The sequence below is a fragment of the Perca fluviatilis genome, chromosome 17 (assembly GCF_010015445.1).
Source record: "Perca fluviatilis chromosome 17, GENO_Pfluv_1.0, whole genome shotgun sequence".
In the NCBI taxonomy this organism is placed as follows: Eukaryota; Metazoa; Chordata; class Actinopteri; order Perciformes; family Percidae; genus Perca; species Perca fluviatilis.
In genome coordinates, this window is record NC_053128.1 from 17256540 (window position 1) to 17274936 (window position 18397).

The 18397-nt window shown below is 39.0% G+C and overlaps 2 protein-coding genes and 1 long non-coding RNA gene across 5 annotated transcripts; 2 read left to right on the top strand and 1 right to left on the bottom strand.

Annotated features, from left to right (window-relative positions):
* Positions 1-299: 299 nt before the first annotated feature.
* Positions 300-11941, bottom strand: morn5 (MORN repeat containing 5). Of its 3 annotated transcripts, none has more exons than XM_039780650.1 (5): positions 11526-11941; positions 10270-10417; positions 8236-8347; positions 7489-7620; positions 300-533 (listed from the first exon to the last, which is right to left on the bottom strand). In XM_039780650.1, the coding sequence occupies exons 2-5, from the start codon at positions 10414-10416 to the stop codon at positions 415-417; spliced, it is 510 nt and encodes a 169-aa protein (XP_039636584.1). In that variant the 5' UTR covers position 10417; positions 11526-11941; the 3' UTR covers positions 300-414. The 3 variants fall into 3 exon arrangements, with proteins under 3 accessions (XP_039636584.1, XP_039636583.1, XP_039636582.1); XM_039780649.1 differs by lacking the exon at positions 11526-11941 and adding an exon at positions 10613-10749 and having other exon boundaries at positions 8236-8317; XM_039780648.1 differs by lacking the exon at positions 11526-11941 and adding an exon at positions 10613-10749.
* Positions 1022-6444, top strand: LOC120545953. Its single transcript, XR_005636765.1, has 3 exons — positions 1022-1310; positions 3505-3614; positions 6302-6444. It is a non-coding gene; the product is annotated as an uncharacterized LOC120545953 (long non-coding RNA).
* Positions 10972-16038, top strand: ndufa8 (NADH:ubiquinone oxidoreductase subunit A8). The gene is made up of 3 exons (XM_039780651.1): positions 10972-11190; positions 13839-14002; positions 15837-16038. The coding sequence occupies exons 1-3, from the start codon at positions 11140-11142 to the stop codon at positions 16021-16023; spliced, it is 402 nt and encodes a 133-aa protein (XP_039636585.1). The 5' UTR covers positions 10972-11139; the 3' UTR covers positions 16024-16038.
* The last annotated feature ends 2359 nt before the right edge of the window (positions 16039-18397 follow it).

Below are 18397 nucleotides of genomic sequence, written 5' to 3' on the forward strand. Positions count from 1 at the left end.
GTTCTAACGACTGATTATATGTTTAAAGGGAGTACAAGACCCTCACACAGCAGAACTGTATCCTGTTAACAGCCTGAACATTAGCCATATGATTTGGAATAACCTATATTGATTTGGAGACAATGCATGGGTCATATTCTGTTAATATTATACATTTAAACATTTAGTCTACACTGTTCATTGATGACCTGCGACATGAAGCCTAATATCTTACTTACTGACACATAGACTATGAATGTCATAGCGCCATTATATTTATTATAACTCCGACAATGTATACAAGGACTAAAATAGGTCAATATAGTAATATGAAACATGTTTTTCTTTCAGTATTTGTCAGACATATAATAGCCCACAAGACAAAAAAAATAAACATATCCTGTAGTTTTAATAGGCTATAAAGTAAAATTAATTTCAGTTGATATTGCTGGTCTCTTCAGGAATTGTTGCAACAGACTTTTCAGGATCAACGCCAGCAACCTCATCCCAAGCTTTCCGACAAGTCCGCGCAATCCACTCGTGTTCCGAGTCATCTGTTGGAAAGATTGAATTTGAAATGATTGAGAATATGTGTTAATAGTATTGGAAACAAAGCCTGCAGTAAAAGTAATTTTTTTTAAACGTTTGACTTATGATACAATGAGGGAAAAAAATTACAAACCGTAGATTGAAGTGTAAAGGTAAAGCGTTTAAATCAAAACTCTAATAACCAGTAGCCTGCATAATTAAACCACAGGCCATTTTCTGTGTGAGGCTGCAACAGTGAAGTGCCATTCAAGTCTCGGGTAAATTTGTCAAATCAAGATAAGCCTGACAATTAGGAGAAAATAACTTCTCAGAGCCACTTCAGACACCAATAAATAATAACCCCCACAAAAAATAGACACCGATTTATTTTATTTTATTTTTTTAAACCGAAACGACTGCCAAAGGAGCTGATAATAAACCAGTTTTGCATTGTTAAAACTGAAATGAGTAGCTAATTGCAGGGGAAGTGAGCTTTCTCTGGAGCGCTCGCAGCTGCACGCACTTGAGCAGCACGCGGGCCTCACCCCCAGGTTCCACTGCGCGCGGGGCTCCATTGTACAGGGGAGCAGGTCTGCAGCTCTCGGACTGATTGTGTGTAATTGCCAGGCGTCAACACTAACAGCCACTTCACGTAGAAAACAGCCCGCTCCTCTCTTTCTCTGTGTGTCTCTTTCCTTTCTACCTGTTCTGATCGGGAGCTCAATTGAACGGATACAGGCCTATCGGACACGCGGACAGCTGCCCCGCAAACTGTCTTTGTGACGCATTTGTTAACGGAGAAGGTAATTATTGAAGCCTATACGTCGTTACGTTTAGACTGACCTCAATTAACCACAACCTGCGTTCATGATAATTAGATTGGGACATTTTCATATTTGCTGTAATTCTGCCCTCTTGAGATTGTATAGCAGCGTTTATCTCAGGATTTAAGTCATATGTAATTGGTACCTTGGGTTATTTGAGGGCACAGGTGGCTGGTATATTTAGGTAATTTCCTGCAATCTAAGGACAGCAGGACATTTTTGTGATTTACCAGTTTTTATAAGTCAATACATTTAACTTATAGACCTATCTAATGACTCTTTTCATCAGTTCTGTGAATTGGGATATTGCAGGTAGACTGATAAAAACAGAAATAAATACATCAAATCATACTATGGTTCTCTGAAGTAAATGATACATCAAATTTGTTGGAAAAATGTCAGGCTCCATTTTGCACATTTAGTGAAATGCAGCACACTAAACACACTTGTTTATTAGATATCTGGTTGACTGTAATAACCTGCATGGATGACCTTTTTGGAATGTACACAGGAGAGAGTGTGTGTGGAAGCGATAATGGCACCTTGTTAAAGTCTGTTTATCTTAATCCTTAAAATACACTCGAAGGGAAAAGTGTTTCCTTCCAGCCCAATGGGTGTGAATTCACACACACACACACACACACACACACACACACACACACACACACACACACACACACACACACACACACACACACACACACACACACGTACCATAGTGATTTGCATAAGAGATGATCACATTCTGCTGGACTTAGTATTAGTACAGTATTCACAGACACAGGAGAGCTATGTCAAAATCTGAACCTGGTCCACCAACCAAGGCGAGGACCTCAACTTAGTGGACTTATTCAGGGTCATATGTGCTAATGTAAGCGCATTTTGTGGTTTCCAAGTGGAGGCACCACAGTGCAATCAAACTTACCTAAATGTGAAAGCTCAAATAAACATTTGAATGCACACGTATAAGTCATCTGTCTCCAATTCACTGCAAGCGGAGCAGCCTTTGCTTTTGTGTCTTAATGACATCACAGAAAACAGCGGCGGCTTTCCGGTTTCTAGCTTTGAAAGAGAGATACTGATCTTTAAAGTTATTCATCCATCTGTCACAGCGCACAGGATTAACATGCAAATCCTGTTTTATGGTGAATTATTTGTCTCGAAGATGTATGAAAAATTAGAGTTTCAGGAAAGGATATGGATATGTTCCACTCCCCAGGGCCTCGGCTGATTTTATCTGTCTGTGAAACACCTCGGCTGGACGGGGACAAAGGGAGGGGCTGTGGTTTGGTCACCAGAGGTGTTTTCCTTGGCAGTGGAATGTTTTCAGTGTGGAACTCTTTTCTGTGTGGAGTTTCAAAGGGAAGCGGTTATTCCAGAAACAGGAAAGTGCTACAAACAATATAGCAACACATGGCCCCTGCTGGAGCTGCTGCAGCCTTCTGCACCGCTGCCGACTGTTGCTGCCTGTTGCCAAGAGAGAATATACACAACTCTGTGTGTGTGTGTGTGTGTGTGCGCGCCGCGCTATGTGGTGTGTGTGTGTGTGTGTGTGTGTGTGTGTGTGTGTGTGTGTGTGTGTGTGTGTGTGTGTGTGTGTGTGTGTTTGTTTGTTTGTAATAACAGTAACGCTTAATCAGTCAGTGGTGGAGATTTGATTTTGCAGATGTGGCCTATGTATCTTTCCCCTCATTCTTCTTTAATTACTGTTTTAGAGTAATGCAATTTTTTATTTTATTTATAACGTCAAACTTAAGTAACAATCTTCATCAGCAATGACAAATTAAGTTCAATTATGTGTCTCTGGAAGTTTGAAAGCGAATAAAAATAGCCTTTTGGAGTTGTTTAATTATGTGATTTGTGTTTCAGGTTTACAGTAATTGTTTCATTGTGTTGTAGTCTGTTGGCTTTATTTAAGATAGGCTGGTTAACTATGACACAGTGGGGTGATAGTGAGTGGAACATGTTTGTTGTAATAATCTTAATAAAAAATTGAAATCAAATCATAATTCAAATTTCAATCGTTGACTCTTATTTCGTGCTTAACAAGCAGTGTTTTGTGTTTAGAAATGTATGGAAGTACGGATTAGTCTGCCAGCTCATCCACTATGCCAACTAATATGCTACTTAACAAGTAGTGTGCAGTGCACTGACATGTTATTCTTCTTTTCAGATTCCCTAGTTTACCCACCCAAGTGAGAGATGAGTTGAAGAGACGAAAAACTGCAGTGTAATACCGAATGACCAATTGCTGTGGTATTAAATTGGACACTCATGAAGAAGGTTTGTGAAGAACATCAGCCAGAAACAAAGTCTGTGATCCCTGAATGTTCATCTTTCACCACCTGCAATCACTCATCACTGACACACACACACACACACACACACCACACACACACACACACACACACACACACACACACACACACACACACACACACACACACCACACACACACACACACTCAGACCTTCCTTTCTTTCTGTCTTCTGTGTATTGCAGGAGGTGACTTTGTATCCAAATTACCTGTCTGACTACTTTCTTATAGATTGTTTCTAAAAAAACTACTAAAAATCTCTAAGACCATCATCCAAACCAATATTTCGCTGATTGGTTTGGATGATGGTGTGCCTCGCTGCCTCTTAAGAGTTGTAAACCCAAATGAAACTTGGAATTGTAGATCTAAAATAAAGCAAGATTCTGTGAGTGAATGACATTTCTTTCCTTAAATTGAATCAGAAAACAAATTTAACAGACTATTTATAAAAGAAATAGTTTTTCAAGATAATTTTCTCCCAAACAAGAAGATACAGTAGGAAGCAACGTCCAATAACTCGTGTGTCAGTAAAGGAGGGCACTTGTTATCATATACCATTTTCTCTGAGAGTAATTTTAGTTAACACCCAGTGATGACTCCTCTAATCCATGTAAATACTTCCTGGTCCTCGCCCAAAACCAATGAGTAAAGTAATGTGTTTTAGTTAGAATCAGTCTCAGTCTAGTGTACATTGGTTTCTTATGTGCTGAGCAGGCCATAAAGAAGGTCAATCATCCCATTTTTTGTTAGTATTGTTTGTGTTCCATTCATTCAACATTTTTATCCAAACTGACTTGTATTTGGGGAGCACTTTGGGTTTCAGTGTCTTGCTTGAGAATACTGTACTTTGACATGTGTAAACCACCAACCTGACAATTAATGGGCCTTTTGAAGTAAGGATCAGTATAGTATTTGTTTCAGAGATGTTGCATCTTACATTTAACCCACAGTCTGGACACAACTGTGATAGGAGGTTCCCACTTAATAATTCCATCTGACACACTATCACCACCCTCCAATTCCACTATCCTACATTTTTACATTATTGACATCCCTCCATACATGCATGCAGGCGTATCAGCAGCTTCTTGATGACAAGAAAGCGGTTCAACTCCAAAAATAATCTTTAACCTCTTGGGGGATATTAGCAACAGATCCTATTGTTTTGCTACCTGGAACAATGCCAGGAAGGAATATTTGTCCAAGTTAGCAACAGTAACTAAGGAGAGCAGGGCTTCCCAGTATAGGTCAGTTTTGGCCAGTGAGTAAAGTTAGCCTGATATTTCCTAGCAACGACGTTCAGTTCAGGGGGTAAAACTTGAATCGTCTGCAGTTCAAACCAGTTCCATACGAATCATTTTTGCAACTTTTCAGTTGCAGGCTCAGTTCTTCCTTGTCCTACATCCACCAGCTGTAGTGGCTACATGGGGAGCACCTTCCTCTTTCCTCTCTGTAGCAAGCGTCCCCTCTGGGAGGGTGGGTCTGCCCTGTGTCCCATCATCCTCGCAGTCCTCATCCTGGACGGAAGCCATGAGGCAATAAATTCTGTCTTCACACCCACTCTGACAAATGTGCCTTGAAAAATAAATCCATACAGGATAAAGGAGCATTCTTCTCAAGAACTGTATACCAAGATAAGAGGGAAAGCGCATATAGGTAGCGTTTGTGATATATTGCACAAGCCACTTATTGCAAGTAGCTCATCTTAATACAAATATACTGCCCAGAAATAAACTTAGCACAAAAAGTAAGGACATTTGTGTATGGTAGATTATTTCTCTGTGGTAACAATGCTTTTTGGCAATAAATCTTATATCATTGGAAAGTTTAGTTTAGTATGGTGCCCCATTTGTAAAGAACATGCATTTGTGGGATGAGCAGCAGCGCTGAGTATGTGGGTTGCAGCCATGAAAAATGTGCCAAATTTTCTCTGCCATTGCCGAACATGTGCAACACGTGCACTGGAACCTGAACATGTGGAGGAACGCTATGTTCAGTGATGAGTCTAGATTCTGCCTACGGCAGTTGGATCGTAGGGTCAAACTGTGGAGAAGACGCGAAGAACGCTATGCTGATTGCTGCACCAATAGATTAACACCTTTTGGAAAGGGAACTAAACAGGCTTTCCAACAGTATAAAATGTATTGCCAAAAAGCATTGTTACCACAGAGAAATAATTTACCAAACACAAATTTCCTTACTTTTTGTGCTAAGTTTAGTTTTTTACCTTAGGGGAGCTTGTGAGTCATTCCTTAAATTCTGCCATGAATCATATCTTGACACATGTCTGCATTTGTAATGTTAAAGTCAAAATCATTGGATGAGGATCCAGACATTGATGCTGCAGTGTGTCTGATTTCTGAAGATGGAAGAATACCAAAATATTGTCTGATTTGAATACTTCCTGCATTTCTGAAATTAATTTACAATAGTCCTGCAAGCTTGTAAAACATCCCCATGCATGTACTGTGATAAAAGCTGTGTTAAGGTACTGTACAGCATGTGTCAAATAAAAAATGGTCCTGTCAAATACCTTTGCTGCACAGCAATCCAACTGGACTTAACCCTAGGGAGCCAAAAGCTATGCATTTACAAACTGCATTCACAACCCGCTGCCTAATTCACAATGTTGTCTCTTGATGTAAAATCACAGGAGACATGACGAGCAGAGGATGTCAGAATTTGGGAATTCCTATCTGGACACCTGACAGACTGCATTCAATTCAAGCCAGGAGTTCCAAAACTGGGCACCCGTTCAGTGGAAAAATGTGTCTTGAATTTTCCACTTTTGACAAATAAAAAAAAGGAAAAAAACTGTTTTGAAATGACTGCAATAGCCTATAGAAGCATGCTTATCAGATGACTTGTAGCAATAATCTTCCATCAGAGAATCCAGGGATAATCCATTTAACATCACTCCATAAGTTCATTGCTATCAAATCCCACACTATATGCTATCAGAGATGCAGATAACCGTAAAAAAAAGAAATCAGAAAGGCCTTTTCTGTGGCCTGTTCTTAAAAAAGTAGAGTTTCCTTACACAGAGCTTTTATCTTGTATAACAAGACAGAAACAATAGCTCGCTCAGTACTAATTTGGCTTTGAACTCTTGGATTTTACTGATGTATAGGCCTAAGTTGGCATTTGTTCCTTTGAATAATTGAAACAGGATTTGCCTGTTTCATCTTTATATATTTGCCACTTTAAGAGAGCGGTCTGGCAAAGCACTCCATTAGCTTGGCCATAGGTGGATACTACAGCACACATGCTCTGGAAACAGGTTTAATCAATAGCTACATGATTACTGGAATTTTTACGTGGTGCTGCTTTATTAAGTTACTATATACATTTAACATACAGCAATCTATCACTGACAAGGTGCTTTAGTGGACATTATTAATTTGAAATGGAAATTTGTGTTTACTCTTGACTTTCATCTTTCTCATTTTCTTTGGCACAGCAGGCTAAGATGCCTGGATATTACTCAACACTCAGATGGAGCCAATTTGGCCTAAAATTAGAGGAAACAAAAATGTGCACAAACTAGAGCAAAGTAAGCAGTGAGAGAAGAAGGTACGATTTTGATTCTGATAGAGATGTTGTGAAAATGTGAGTATCCTATCTGGATTGTGGTACTTTTGTTCACCTCACAGTAAGTACATAGTTCAAAAATATGTCCAGGTTGGAAAGTATTATTTAGTAGCAAAGGATTATTATTATGAATCAAAGTAAGTGGTTACATGAACACTGTTAGAAGACACACCTCCTACTAGCCAGTCATCTTTGGTGTCACAGGCCAGGGCTACCACAGTGAAAATAACAAGATATTTTTTGTCTCACCTGCATTCCTGAGGAATCTGCCAGCGTGGGAAGTGACGACTCTGGTATTGGGGTCATAGAAACCATCTCCACAATCGTAGCATCCATCAGGAATGAGACGTGGCGGATGCAGATCAGTTAGCTGAGATTCTCCTGTATGAAGGAAACAGTTGTTTTGTATTGAACAGTGATCTTACAGTGTACTGTGTACAACTACTAACGCAATTCCTTATTATTATGATTTTGTGTTCAAATCTCAGCCCTTTCTAATGGCTTTAATGAGTGCCATGTGGATTGATCATGTACGTGTAAAGTGAATCTAAAGTCTATTTATTTGTCAGGCCATTGATGGACATGGACCTTAACTCAAAAAGCAGTAATAATTACTACTAACTACATTATCTAGTTATCTTCTAAAATCTGGAACATGGACTGAAATAAAAAGGGATGTCCAGGTTTAGCTCAAAAAGATATCAAGCCAGCTCAGTTGTCCTGCTTTGTGACACACATTCAGTACAACAATACAGAGAAGTGAATCTCTGACCACACTAAGCAGCTTTTTATTTATATTTATTTATAAATAAGTTATTGCTTTGGGTGTCACTCCTTTTCTTCCCATGCACATGCTCCCAATCTCAACGTATTAACAGTGTTTTAATTCTAGGAAACGTTCATTATATTTTCAAGCTAAATGATATGTTTGTCTGAGAGTGGGATAGAGAAGAAACACTGCCATCTGACCGAATGAGCAAATAAATGAATTCCAACCTGCAGGTCTGAGTCCATTGCACCTCTCACTGTAGAAGCGCCTGTCGTAACCATCACAGTAGTCCCAGTCCTTCTCCTGGTACTGAAGACCATCAGCAAAGGTAAATGACCCCTTGTGAAGAAGCACAATGTTGAAATCATTGTTATTCTGCTTTTTCTTTATTACAAAAAAAACCCAACAAAAACCCACAAAACAAAACATAATTTTCCACTTACCTCTAGTGGTGTCTGGCCATGGAGACAATTTTATGTGCCAACATTTTGTGATATTTACATCTTCCACCACCACAGTACAATTGAGTTTCATATGTGCTCCTTAAAGCAGTGAAAAAAATACATTTGAAAAACTCAACAGCAATGCTACGATAATGCTAAAGATAATCCACAGACCTCACTGTTGGCAGTTTTCCTTGGGGCTATTCTTGGCAGAAAGTAAAAACTGTTGAAAGCAAGGTCTCTTGGTTATCCTACGTACCCCAGACATGGTTTCTGGAAAGATAAGTTGCTGTTGAGGTTTCCAAATGTCACTTTTCAGTGCTTTAAGCACAAAAAAACAATTTAAATTCTCTTCTATTGTTTTAGGGTTAAGGCCGAAATCTTAAAGATGGAAATCTCAAAACCTCAGCAGATAAAACCAAAACTGTCTGCATACATATATACACCAGGGGAAAGTGGAAAAATATGTCTTTTGGGTGAACTGACACACTTTGTGTTTTGTGTGTGTGTGTGTGTGTGTGTGTGTGTGTGTGTGTGTGTGTGTGTGTGTGTTGTTGTGTGTGTGTGTGTGTGTGGGTGTGTGTGTGTGTGTGTGTGTGTGTGTGTGTGTGTGTGCGCATGTTTTTCTGAGGGATGATACAACTGTTATTGGGAATGAAAAATAAGCATACATTGTTCAGCAATCTGGCAAAATGTCGATGTCAACAATATCATTTGCAATCATGTAAATGGCATTAATTCTCATTTTATTTGTTATTTGTTTGAGTTCTTATTTGGTGGGGGATCAAATACAAATTCAAAAAAGAAGAGAAGAGAGACCAATGTTTAATGGGTAAATTTGTACTACAAGTCGATACAAGTCATGCAGGAGAAGCACTGTTTAAGTTATAATATTAACGATGCTTCAGCTTCACATAAGTGTCCTTGTACCTTGGTCCTGGAACACCTGTGGAATACAGCCTTGTTTAATGTTATTAATCACACCTGTGCTTTTGCTGTTATGCCGTGTCTGCAGTAAAAAAAAGTTCTATTTACTTGCATAATACATAACTAGAGGTTGCTGTTAATCTTATGTTGGTTGTTTTTGGCTCTTTTATTTCAAAGCTCTTTTGATAAAGATTTTTGAATAAGATAAAACAGTTGCAGTGACATTTACACCTCAACCACAAGATTTCTAATAAAACATTTATTCTTGAATTTCAGAGTTTCTTATACACATATGGATATCAACCTTTTAGGATAGGCTAACGATCCTTTAAAATGCTTGTTTAATTTGTTCACTAAAATAGGAAAAAGAATAATGCAGGATACTCAACCCCCAGGCAGAGTTTGAAGTGAGATGTGCAAGTTTCAGAGTACCAGATATAATTTCCAGAGTTTATTGGATGGTTTAGGTCTATTTTGAATGGAAGTAGGCTTTCTTGGGCTGGCATGGATGCAGGTGCAGGGTAGTCTGTGCCACGATTAGTCATGGTTTAGAGCTGCTACATTTCAAATGAACCACAACTGAAATAATGATAATAATTGGAGTGATCACTGTTGTGGCAAAAGCCCATGAAAGAATGAATTAGAGCAGGAGAGACTGTAGCTTTGTGCAGGAAAAAAAGGAGAGAAACCTAATAACTATGACAATAATGGTGAGTGATTGCTAAAAGGGACCAGATGTAATATCAACTATAACCAATGTGAAACACACATGCATGTGCATATATTCTGACATGCATGCAGACAGACACACACACACACACACACACACACACACACACACACACACACACACACACACACACACACACACACACACACACTACTCCTCACCTGTTTAGCTATGCCGTTTTTCCAGGTGGCCTCATATTTACTTCCATTTGAAAAGTGTAGCACTCCTTTGCCATGGAACATGCCATCTTTCATCTCTCCCTCATACTTTGTCTCTGTGGGAAAGGTGTACTCTCCTTTTCCATCCATCCTGAGGTAGAAAAGAGATGGTCACAGTGCTTTGACAACTTTTGTTCTTCATAACGTTAGCACAGCAAACTTGAATCAATAACGGTGTGTAACGTTATATATATATATATATATATATATATATATATATATATATGTGTGTGTGTGTTGTATATCCTGCTGTCTTTAGCGTTACGAAACCGAAACAGACGTTTACCTGCCGTTTTTTGTATCTCCTTTGTAACTGCTTCCGATGAGCTCCATTACTACATTGACTTTCTAGCACCCTGTCTTCTCAAAATAAACTAACAAGCACACAAACCATTTCGATTTATCGACTGCACAACGGCCAAGTGTACCGTTACCATGGCAACAGAGAGCAGAGCCAGACTACAACTTAGACTGTTCAACATGAAGAGCGATGTGTTTGATTGTTTGTCACAGTTTATCATTTCAACAATTTCGAAATAAAACTTGACAAAACAAATAACAAATGAATCCAACTTATTATTATGCTCTTTTTACAGCTCCTTAAGTGCGCATGCGCCAGCGGCTCTGGTATTGGTCGCTCTCTGTTGCGTCATCAGAACGCGCTTCCCAGCTGACGGCAGCAGGCGCAGTAAACTCAAACTGACCTTCTCTGCGGCCTCGTCGCTCGTCCTGGAGCCAGACGAGGACCTTGAATGTTTTTTCAGCAGTGGTATTTGATTTTCTGAGTTAGTTTTATTGTACAGTCACACAGCCATGCCCACAAAACTGGATGCTCCCTCGCTGCAGGAGCTGAACGTGGATGAGGTGAGCAGTGTTTATTGTTTAGCTTGAATGGAAATCGTAGTAAGACAGAACATGCTAGCTAACAAGCTAACGTTACTAGCTAACGATAGCTGCTGTATATTTCAAGATATATGCTCAGTAGTTTCTAACTTTTGCCGCTGGTGTTACCTGCCTTCACATTGCGGAAACTTAGTTAGATAACCTGGATTGATAAAGTAATAAATCCACTAGCAAATAATTCTAAATTTAACTGAAGCTGGTGAATTTCCCGGCATCTCTATGATATATATACACCTTGGCAGCATTAAATAGCAGACATACAACAGTAACTTTACAATGGCTGTCCCTAAACAAACCTTTGGCCGATTTATCTCAGCAGCAATGTTATTTGCCACATTGAACTTGTCCTTGGAAGACAGTTGTTAGCTGGCAGCAGCTTGTGTTCCAACACTAATATGGGTTAATATATCAAGCATAAAATATGTGCATGTAAAAGTTTCTTGAAAATTCTGTAGTTTGATGAATTGTTTTAGAATTACACTGCAATGCAAACCTTTACTTCCCTATTAGCAACTTCATGCTACTGTGCTATTTTTGTATTTGAAGTATAACTGGTTGTTGTAATGCCAAGCACCTCATACATTGTTTTGATTTTCTTGTAAAGAAAGTTCGATGTGGTGAAATCTGATTTTTTGTATTCACTCATTCTCAATATTGATTATTGTGCACGAGATTGTGATTGGCTTAAATTACAGTATGAAATTTGTAAAACATTATTACAGTGCTTACAGTATTACAGATCAACACAGTCCAAGCACCTAGAAACAGCCTTGTAGTTGGAAATAATTTAAAGAGATGCTGGACTGAAAAATTAGAGATGCACAGATTACAACTTTCTAGGCCATTTCCGATTTTTCATTGAGTTTGACCTGCCGATACCGATTTTAGCTGATACGATTTAATTTTTTCTAACCACTTTACAGCACACACAAATATGTATTTTCTATCTTTTCTTTAATAGAACATTTTACATTTTGCATAGAACATTTTTCATTTATATAAATTACTCCTGGTGTGGGAAATTCACACACCTCTAAAGTGCAATGTTATGGAAAAAACATTTCCTTCTTTTCACATCCAATATCCAACAAAAAAAAAATTAAATAAATTACAGTATGAAATTTGTAAAACATTTCCATCACTTCTGTGTTGAAAGGAGTATTCAGACATCTTTGTCAAGATGTCTGAATACATTTGTGCATTTGACCGGCATAAACTCAGCATACGTCAGACTGACCGGCCAGTCGCCGGTCATGGCCGGTCACGTGAAAATCGGCCAATTCCGGTCACCAGCCGATCAATCGGTACATCTCTATGAAAAATAAAAGGTTACCCCCTAAGAAATACCTCAGACCTCATAGCTACCTCTTAAATCACTAGGGCTCGATTAAAATAATCGATTCTCTAATTAAAATTGATCTTTGTTTTAGTGATATCCATTAACAAAATTCCGAAATTGACTTATTTAATATATGTCTTTTCACCATGGATGTATAAGTAAAAGTTACTTTAAACAACCTTTTTGTGGGCCACTTCCTAATGTGAACATTAACCTGATGCATTATAAGAAATATTTGAGAGTTGCTTCTTGCTTGTACAGTTTACAGCAGAAGTTCTTTAAGAATCTCTTTTATAACCATACAAAGTTGATATTGTAACTGAAATTTCCCTAACCTAATTGATATCTAATTGACAATTTAAATCAAATCGGAAATTTAATTGTATCGGGACTTTGTGAATCAGAATTGAATCGATTTGGGAAATCGTTGGTGATTTCCAGCACTATGAATCACAAACTCTATTTTTCATCCTTTTTTAATACATAAGTTTAGTAAATTTTATACAACAGGTGGCTGAATATAACAATCTGGGAGTGTTTGGAGGTGTACTTTTCACTATTGGAGCTAGACTAGCAGTTTCCAGCTGCTCCCAGTTAAGCGTGATTTTATACTTCTGCGTAAAATCAACACCGTGGCTACTCACGTAGGTACATGGAGACACAGACCTACGCCGTAGCCTGACGTGCATCTCTCGAAAAATGTAACTACACTTTGCGGCGACGTACGTCGCTCGGCCGTGGCTTGGTAGCGTTGCATTTCCCCCTACTCTTTTCCTGGTTCTCCTTCTCCATAACAACATGTAATCAAGGAGAGGGTTAACTTTTCCTGCTTGAGATTTCCCACCGTGGTCAGAAAGCACAGGGGAGACACTTTGTTTGCTCCGAAGCTAATCACTGTCAATCTCTCACTCGCTCTACCATACACTCCCCACACACACGCCGGCCAGGCTATTCTCCTAAAGAGATCTCGACACACACCAACGCACAAGTAAAAACTTCAGGCCGCTAACGTAGGTTACAGCAAAAGCTCTACATAGAGCCTCCGCACAACCATAAATCAAGCTTGTACTGATTATGTCTCTGCACTGGATGAATATTAAATCGATCCGCAATATTCGATCAAACACATCCTTTAAGCTCTTTTATGAGGTCACCAATATCAACAAGTGTCAGGATACACAAAATAAATCTAAAAAAATGTCTTAGTACATCTACTCATGTACTAAGACACCTAATTGTTTCCCATATGCCTGTCCCTGATTTTGTCCAGATCAATGTGTCCTCTGCCGTGCTGAAGGCTGCTGCCCACCATTATGGCTCCCAGTGTGACAAACCCAACAAGGAGTTCATGCTCTGTCGCTGGGAGGAGAAGGACCCCAGAAAGTGTCTAGAAGAAGGGAGGAAAGTCAACGAATGTGCACTCAACTTCTTCAGGTAACTCACACCCAGGTTTTTTAAAAAATCTTTCTGGCAACAAATACTCCTGTTACACAGAGACACAATGTCTGAAACAGTCGTTTAAGAAGGTTTACACACTCAGTTAAAAAAACAAGTTAATTCATTGGATGTGTAGGTAACAGTGGATAGATTAGAAACCCTAGTGATTAGACCTATTTAATACAATTTTGGAGATGAAGGCTTCCACAGTGTGGTCAGCGAGTGATTGAAGATGTGGCTGAACTTTGGAGCCAGCTGAAGGGTACGGAGTTTGAGAGACCATTTGAAACCTTTGTCAAAAGAGGTTTTGCGGTCAAGAGATTTAGCATTTCTTCCTTTGTGATGGACATGTCGGTAGAAAATGTGCTCTGAAGTTGCAAATAGTCAGGCAGTTGTTCTTCCAGAGGTTACAGTTGTTCATTTTACAGTTTCCTGTCCTGTAACTCTTTCTGCTAATACATTTTTCATTCCATTGGCTTTTGGCGGCAGCGAGATGAGTCTTCCCTGGCCAAGTAGAATGGTTTGCGATTTAAAGCTAGTGATGTAAGTAAGGGTAGGAGAGAAAACATTGGTGAAAATGAAGTTGCAGTGCACCATCTGGAATGGAGGTGAGCAACCAGATTTTACTGAAAAATAAGAGTGTGGGTTTAAGATAACTTGTTAATTCTTGTCCAAACTGGTCCAAACTAAGAACAGATGTTTATAACACATTAGTCCTCCATGAATTCCTATGCACGGTTTCTGCTAAATGCACTGAACCTTAAGTGGTGAGATTTTGTAGCTGAATGAGATGTCTTCTGGTTTTCTGGTTGTCTGCAAGAACCTTTAATATTTTCAAGTTTTCGGGCATGATGCCAGATGTCTCAAAACGTATTATTAAGTGTTCTGTGTTATAGTACTAATCTAACAGCTGATCATCTGCACTATCTTATTGAGTCAGTATTCCTGCAAAGCTTTTTAATTTATTATCTTCACTTATTTTGTTTTCATAAGAATCTATTAATAATTGGTTTTCCTGCATTTTGGGCTATTGAATAAGAATCAATCAATAAGCTAAGTACAGAGTTTATTGTGTCTATAACATTGTCATTGGGGGCTATTTGGGGAAGTGGTCTGGGGTTTTTCACTCTGCTGTGTCTGTGTTTTAGACTGAGCTTTGGTTATACGTGTGTGTGTCTGGGGTGCTTCTGGTTCTCAAAAAACACAAACAACCGACACTGTGACAAACTGAGAGTTACTGTGAAAGACCAATACCTGTAATTATTTTAATGAGGAAAGATTTGACAAAAGCTGTAATTGCACCCAGGATCTGGTTTGATTCTTCGGTGCTTCTGGCAACTGCCAGACACCTTTTTAGGAGCACTTCATTCACATCACCAGTTCAGAAAGTTCTTGTTATGGAAACCTGTAAAATATTTTTTTTATAAACCTCAATTTAATGAAAGTTTTTGACGTGGTTGGAGTGTGAATTTGGGATCTGAGCAGTTCAAGCACGGAGGATGAACTGTGAATTATTTAGAAATCTTTCCAACGCTTATTATATACAGGGTTCTATTTACAACATCTGTAAGGTGCTGCAAAAGCTTGAAAATGCACCTTGAAAATGCTTGACTTTGGAAAAGGTATAGGAACCCTGTATGTAATTTTTATTAAATCTTACTTTTGTACCATCTCCTGAGTCACATTATCTCTTTAAACATTTTGATAAATAAACGTTTTAAGGGTTAAGAGTTCCAGCTCATGCATAGTAACAGAGTTTTCTGGACTGTTTTCATTTTATTCTTGCATATTTGATTCGGACTCAAGTCTCCGTTTGCACTCTTTCTTGTAGACAAATCAAGGGAAACTGTGCCGAGTCCTTCACGGAGTACTGGACCTGTCTGGATTATTCCAACTTGTCGGAACTGCGCCACTGCCGTCAGAAGCAGCAAGCCTTCGACAGCTGCGTCCTTGATAAGCTGGGGTGGCAGAGACCCGAGCTGGGAGACCTGTCCAAGGTGAGACTTGGGAAGAATTGACTGCATTTACAATGTGAGCAGCTGGGTTGATGGGCTCTATTCTGGCAAATTATGTGCTGTGCAAGAGGCTCTGATTGCATCTTCGTAGTGTCTCACACAGTCTCATTCAGCTACAGTTTTGAGCCAGGAGGTTTTTCTTTTCATAAAATTGCCAGTTTTAGGGGCTTGCATAACGCCCTTCAAGCACTAATTAGGTAGCAGCAAAAGAACATGACCAACAACTGATCTGGACTATAGATTTTTGGACATGTATTTCTGTAGTCTTTAAAAAGACACTTGGACAAACCTGGGAATCTGTGAATGGCTGTAATTAACCTTTGCCCATTTTGCACTTTTCCAGGCACAGCTGTTGTTCATGGAATCAAATCACATGAGCAAGTAAACAAAAGAACAGAAATCTGACTTGAGATCAGTATGAAAAATGTCCAGGATGACTGTTGACTGGCTGGCTGAGTTTCTCTGGTTGCTCAGCTATATAGAACAAATGGAAAAGACATGTTTGAGAGGATGGGAGTAAACTAATTTCAGAAGCAGGTTGAAAGAGTTACCCATTCAGGTTGGGAGATATCCAAATCTTGGAGAAAGACCATAGCATGACAGAAACGAAGGAAGAGAGTAAAGGAAAGACAGACCGGAATCAGAAGTCATAAAGAAAGTGCAAAGGTGGAAAAAGCAGGGGAGAGGATGAGGGATGAGGTGGATAAAGAAGAGCCGAGAGGCTGTAAATCACGATTTAAGGGAAGAGGTCGAGGAGAATGGAGGAAATAGACAAGGTTTCAGCAGAAAAAACTAAAATATATATATATATATTATATATATATATATATATATATATATATATATATATATATATATATATATATATATGTTTTTTTTATTTTATTGATTAGATCATCTATTGGATATTGGTCTCAGGTTTTACCAGACTTCAAGTAATTGTAATTTTTTCCGTCCAGTCGGATATTGGCACACTGTACATGTACAATTCCCTAACATACAGTATAAGGAATTTGTGTTTCAAGTCAGGTGTATTGATCACAATTTCAAGAAGAATCGAGCCCCTAAACCTGAGCATGTCCACCAAAACGTCCTCGCAGGGCGCTTGTATTTAAACATGTTTTCACTCTGTATGTCTGACAAGTAAACATGGGGTGTGTTTTTTTTTTCCAAAGCCATGGGCCCTGTCCAAAAACATCTAGACTACTTGTGACCATTGACACATCAATTATACTCCAAAAGGTTTAAATCTCTCAGGTGCAGACACCAGCATTAGGGATACTGGTGTCTGTACCTTTTTTTTTGTTTAAACGTGTGAGGTCTGCAGGTTGGTTTTGGACAGTGCTCATGTCCTAATAGTCTCTTCATCGGCTGTACCTCCAGCTTCGTCAAACACTTTGATAAAGGCAGGACAAATGGATTGTGTGAACAAAGTCCATGAATCATACAGCTTTCCTGACCACTTCTGTAAATGTAATAAGTGAACAAATGCAACGTGCTGTTATTGTTGCTGTCAAATAATTAAAAGAGAAATTATAATTCCGGATTTTATTGTCTTTATTGATCTATTAAAGACTCCGTTGCCTTAAAACATTAAAAGGATTTCCTAACGTTAGAAAGATCAGCTACGTATAGGCTTTAAGTTGCCAGACACAGTTCCTTCAGTATCTGCAAAATAATTGTAGGCAACACCACCGTGTTGCACATCTGTGTTTTCTCAGAGTGTGTATTTTCAAACTGATGGAGGGTGAGGTTGGAGGTCAAGGTTCAGGGTCATTACCTGCAGCCAGAGAGAGCTGCTTCTGCTTCCTCCTTTTCTCCCAGCTCACTTCCTGCCTCTGACCTGGACTGGAAGAAGACTACAGGAGTCATTTCGGAGATCCACAGTAAAAGTGTGTTATTGCTGCCGACGCGTGTGTGTACTCGTGACCTGAAATTGAAGGAGATGAGAACCCAATTCGAAGACATGCTGACCTGTGGTACATAGTGGACTGTGCCAATGCACTCAAGTACTACAGAGACTTTTGTCCAAGTATAAGTAACCATAAAAGCTCAGATTTTGAGTCAGCGCACATATCAGCTGTTAAAAAACAATACTAGTAGTTGTGGTTTGATTTGCTCCACTAGAAATGTCAGGCAGGTTGAGCCTTTAACCTATGTGCCATGCGGTTGATTTCTTTGGGGACCAGTAGTAAAGCATGATTTGACAGCTTTCTCATACTCCATAGCAGAAATGTGGCCCTAGGGTGTTGGCATATGATGTGAAAACGCCTTGTTTCAGTGTACAAAAACACAAGGACTTGACTTATCACTCATAGAGGGCGACAGCTTTCGGCTGACTGACTGATTTTATTCAGAAAATATAAAAATACACATT

Excerpts from the sequence above, each read along its gene's own strand:
- morn5 (XM_039780648.1), bottom strand. The coding sequence starts at position 10,659 with ATGGAGCTCATCGGAAGCAGTTACAAAGGAGATACAAAAAACGGCAG. Across the intron at positions 10,418-10,612 it reads GGAGATACAAAAAACGGCAG|GATGGATGGAAAAGGAGAGT; the intron begins GTAAACGTCTGT and ends TTTCTACCTCAG. Across the intron at positions 534-7,488 it reads CAGATTCCTCAGGAATGCAG|ATGACTCGGAACACGAGTGG; the intron begins GTGAGACAAAAA and ends TCTTTCCAACAG.
- ndufa8 (XM_039780651.1), top strand. The coding sequence starts at position 11,140 with ATGCCCACAAAACTGGATGCTCCCTCGCTGCAGGAGCTGAACGTGGAT. Across the intron at positions 11,191-13,838 it reads AGGAGCTGAACGTGGATGAG|ATCAATGTGTCCTCTGCCGT; the intron begins GTGAGCAGTGTT and ends GATTTTGTCCAG. Across the intron at positions 14,003-15,836 it reads TGTGCACTCAACTTCTTCAG|ACAAATCAAGGGAAACTGTG; the intron begins GTAACTCACACC and ends TCTTTCTTGTAG.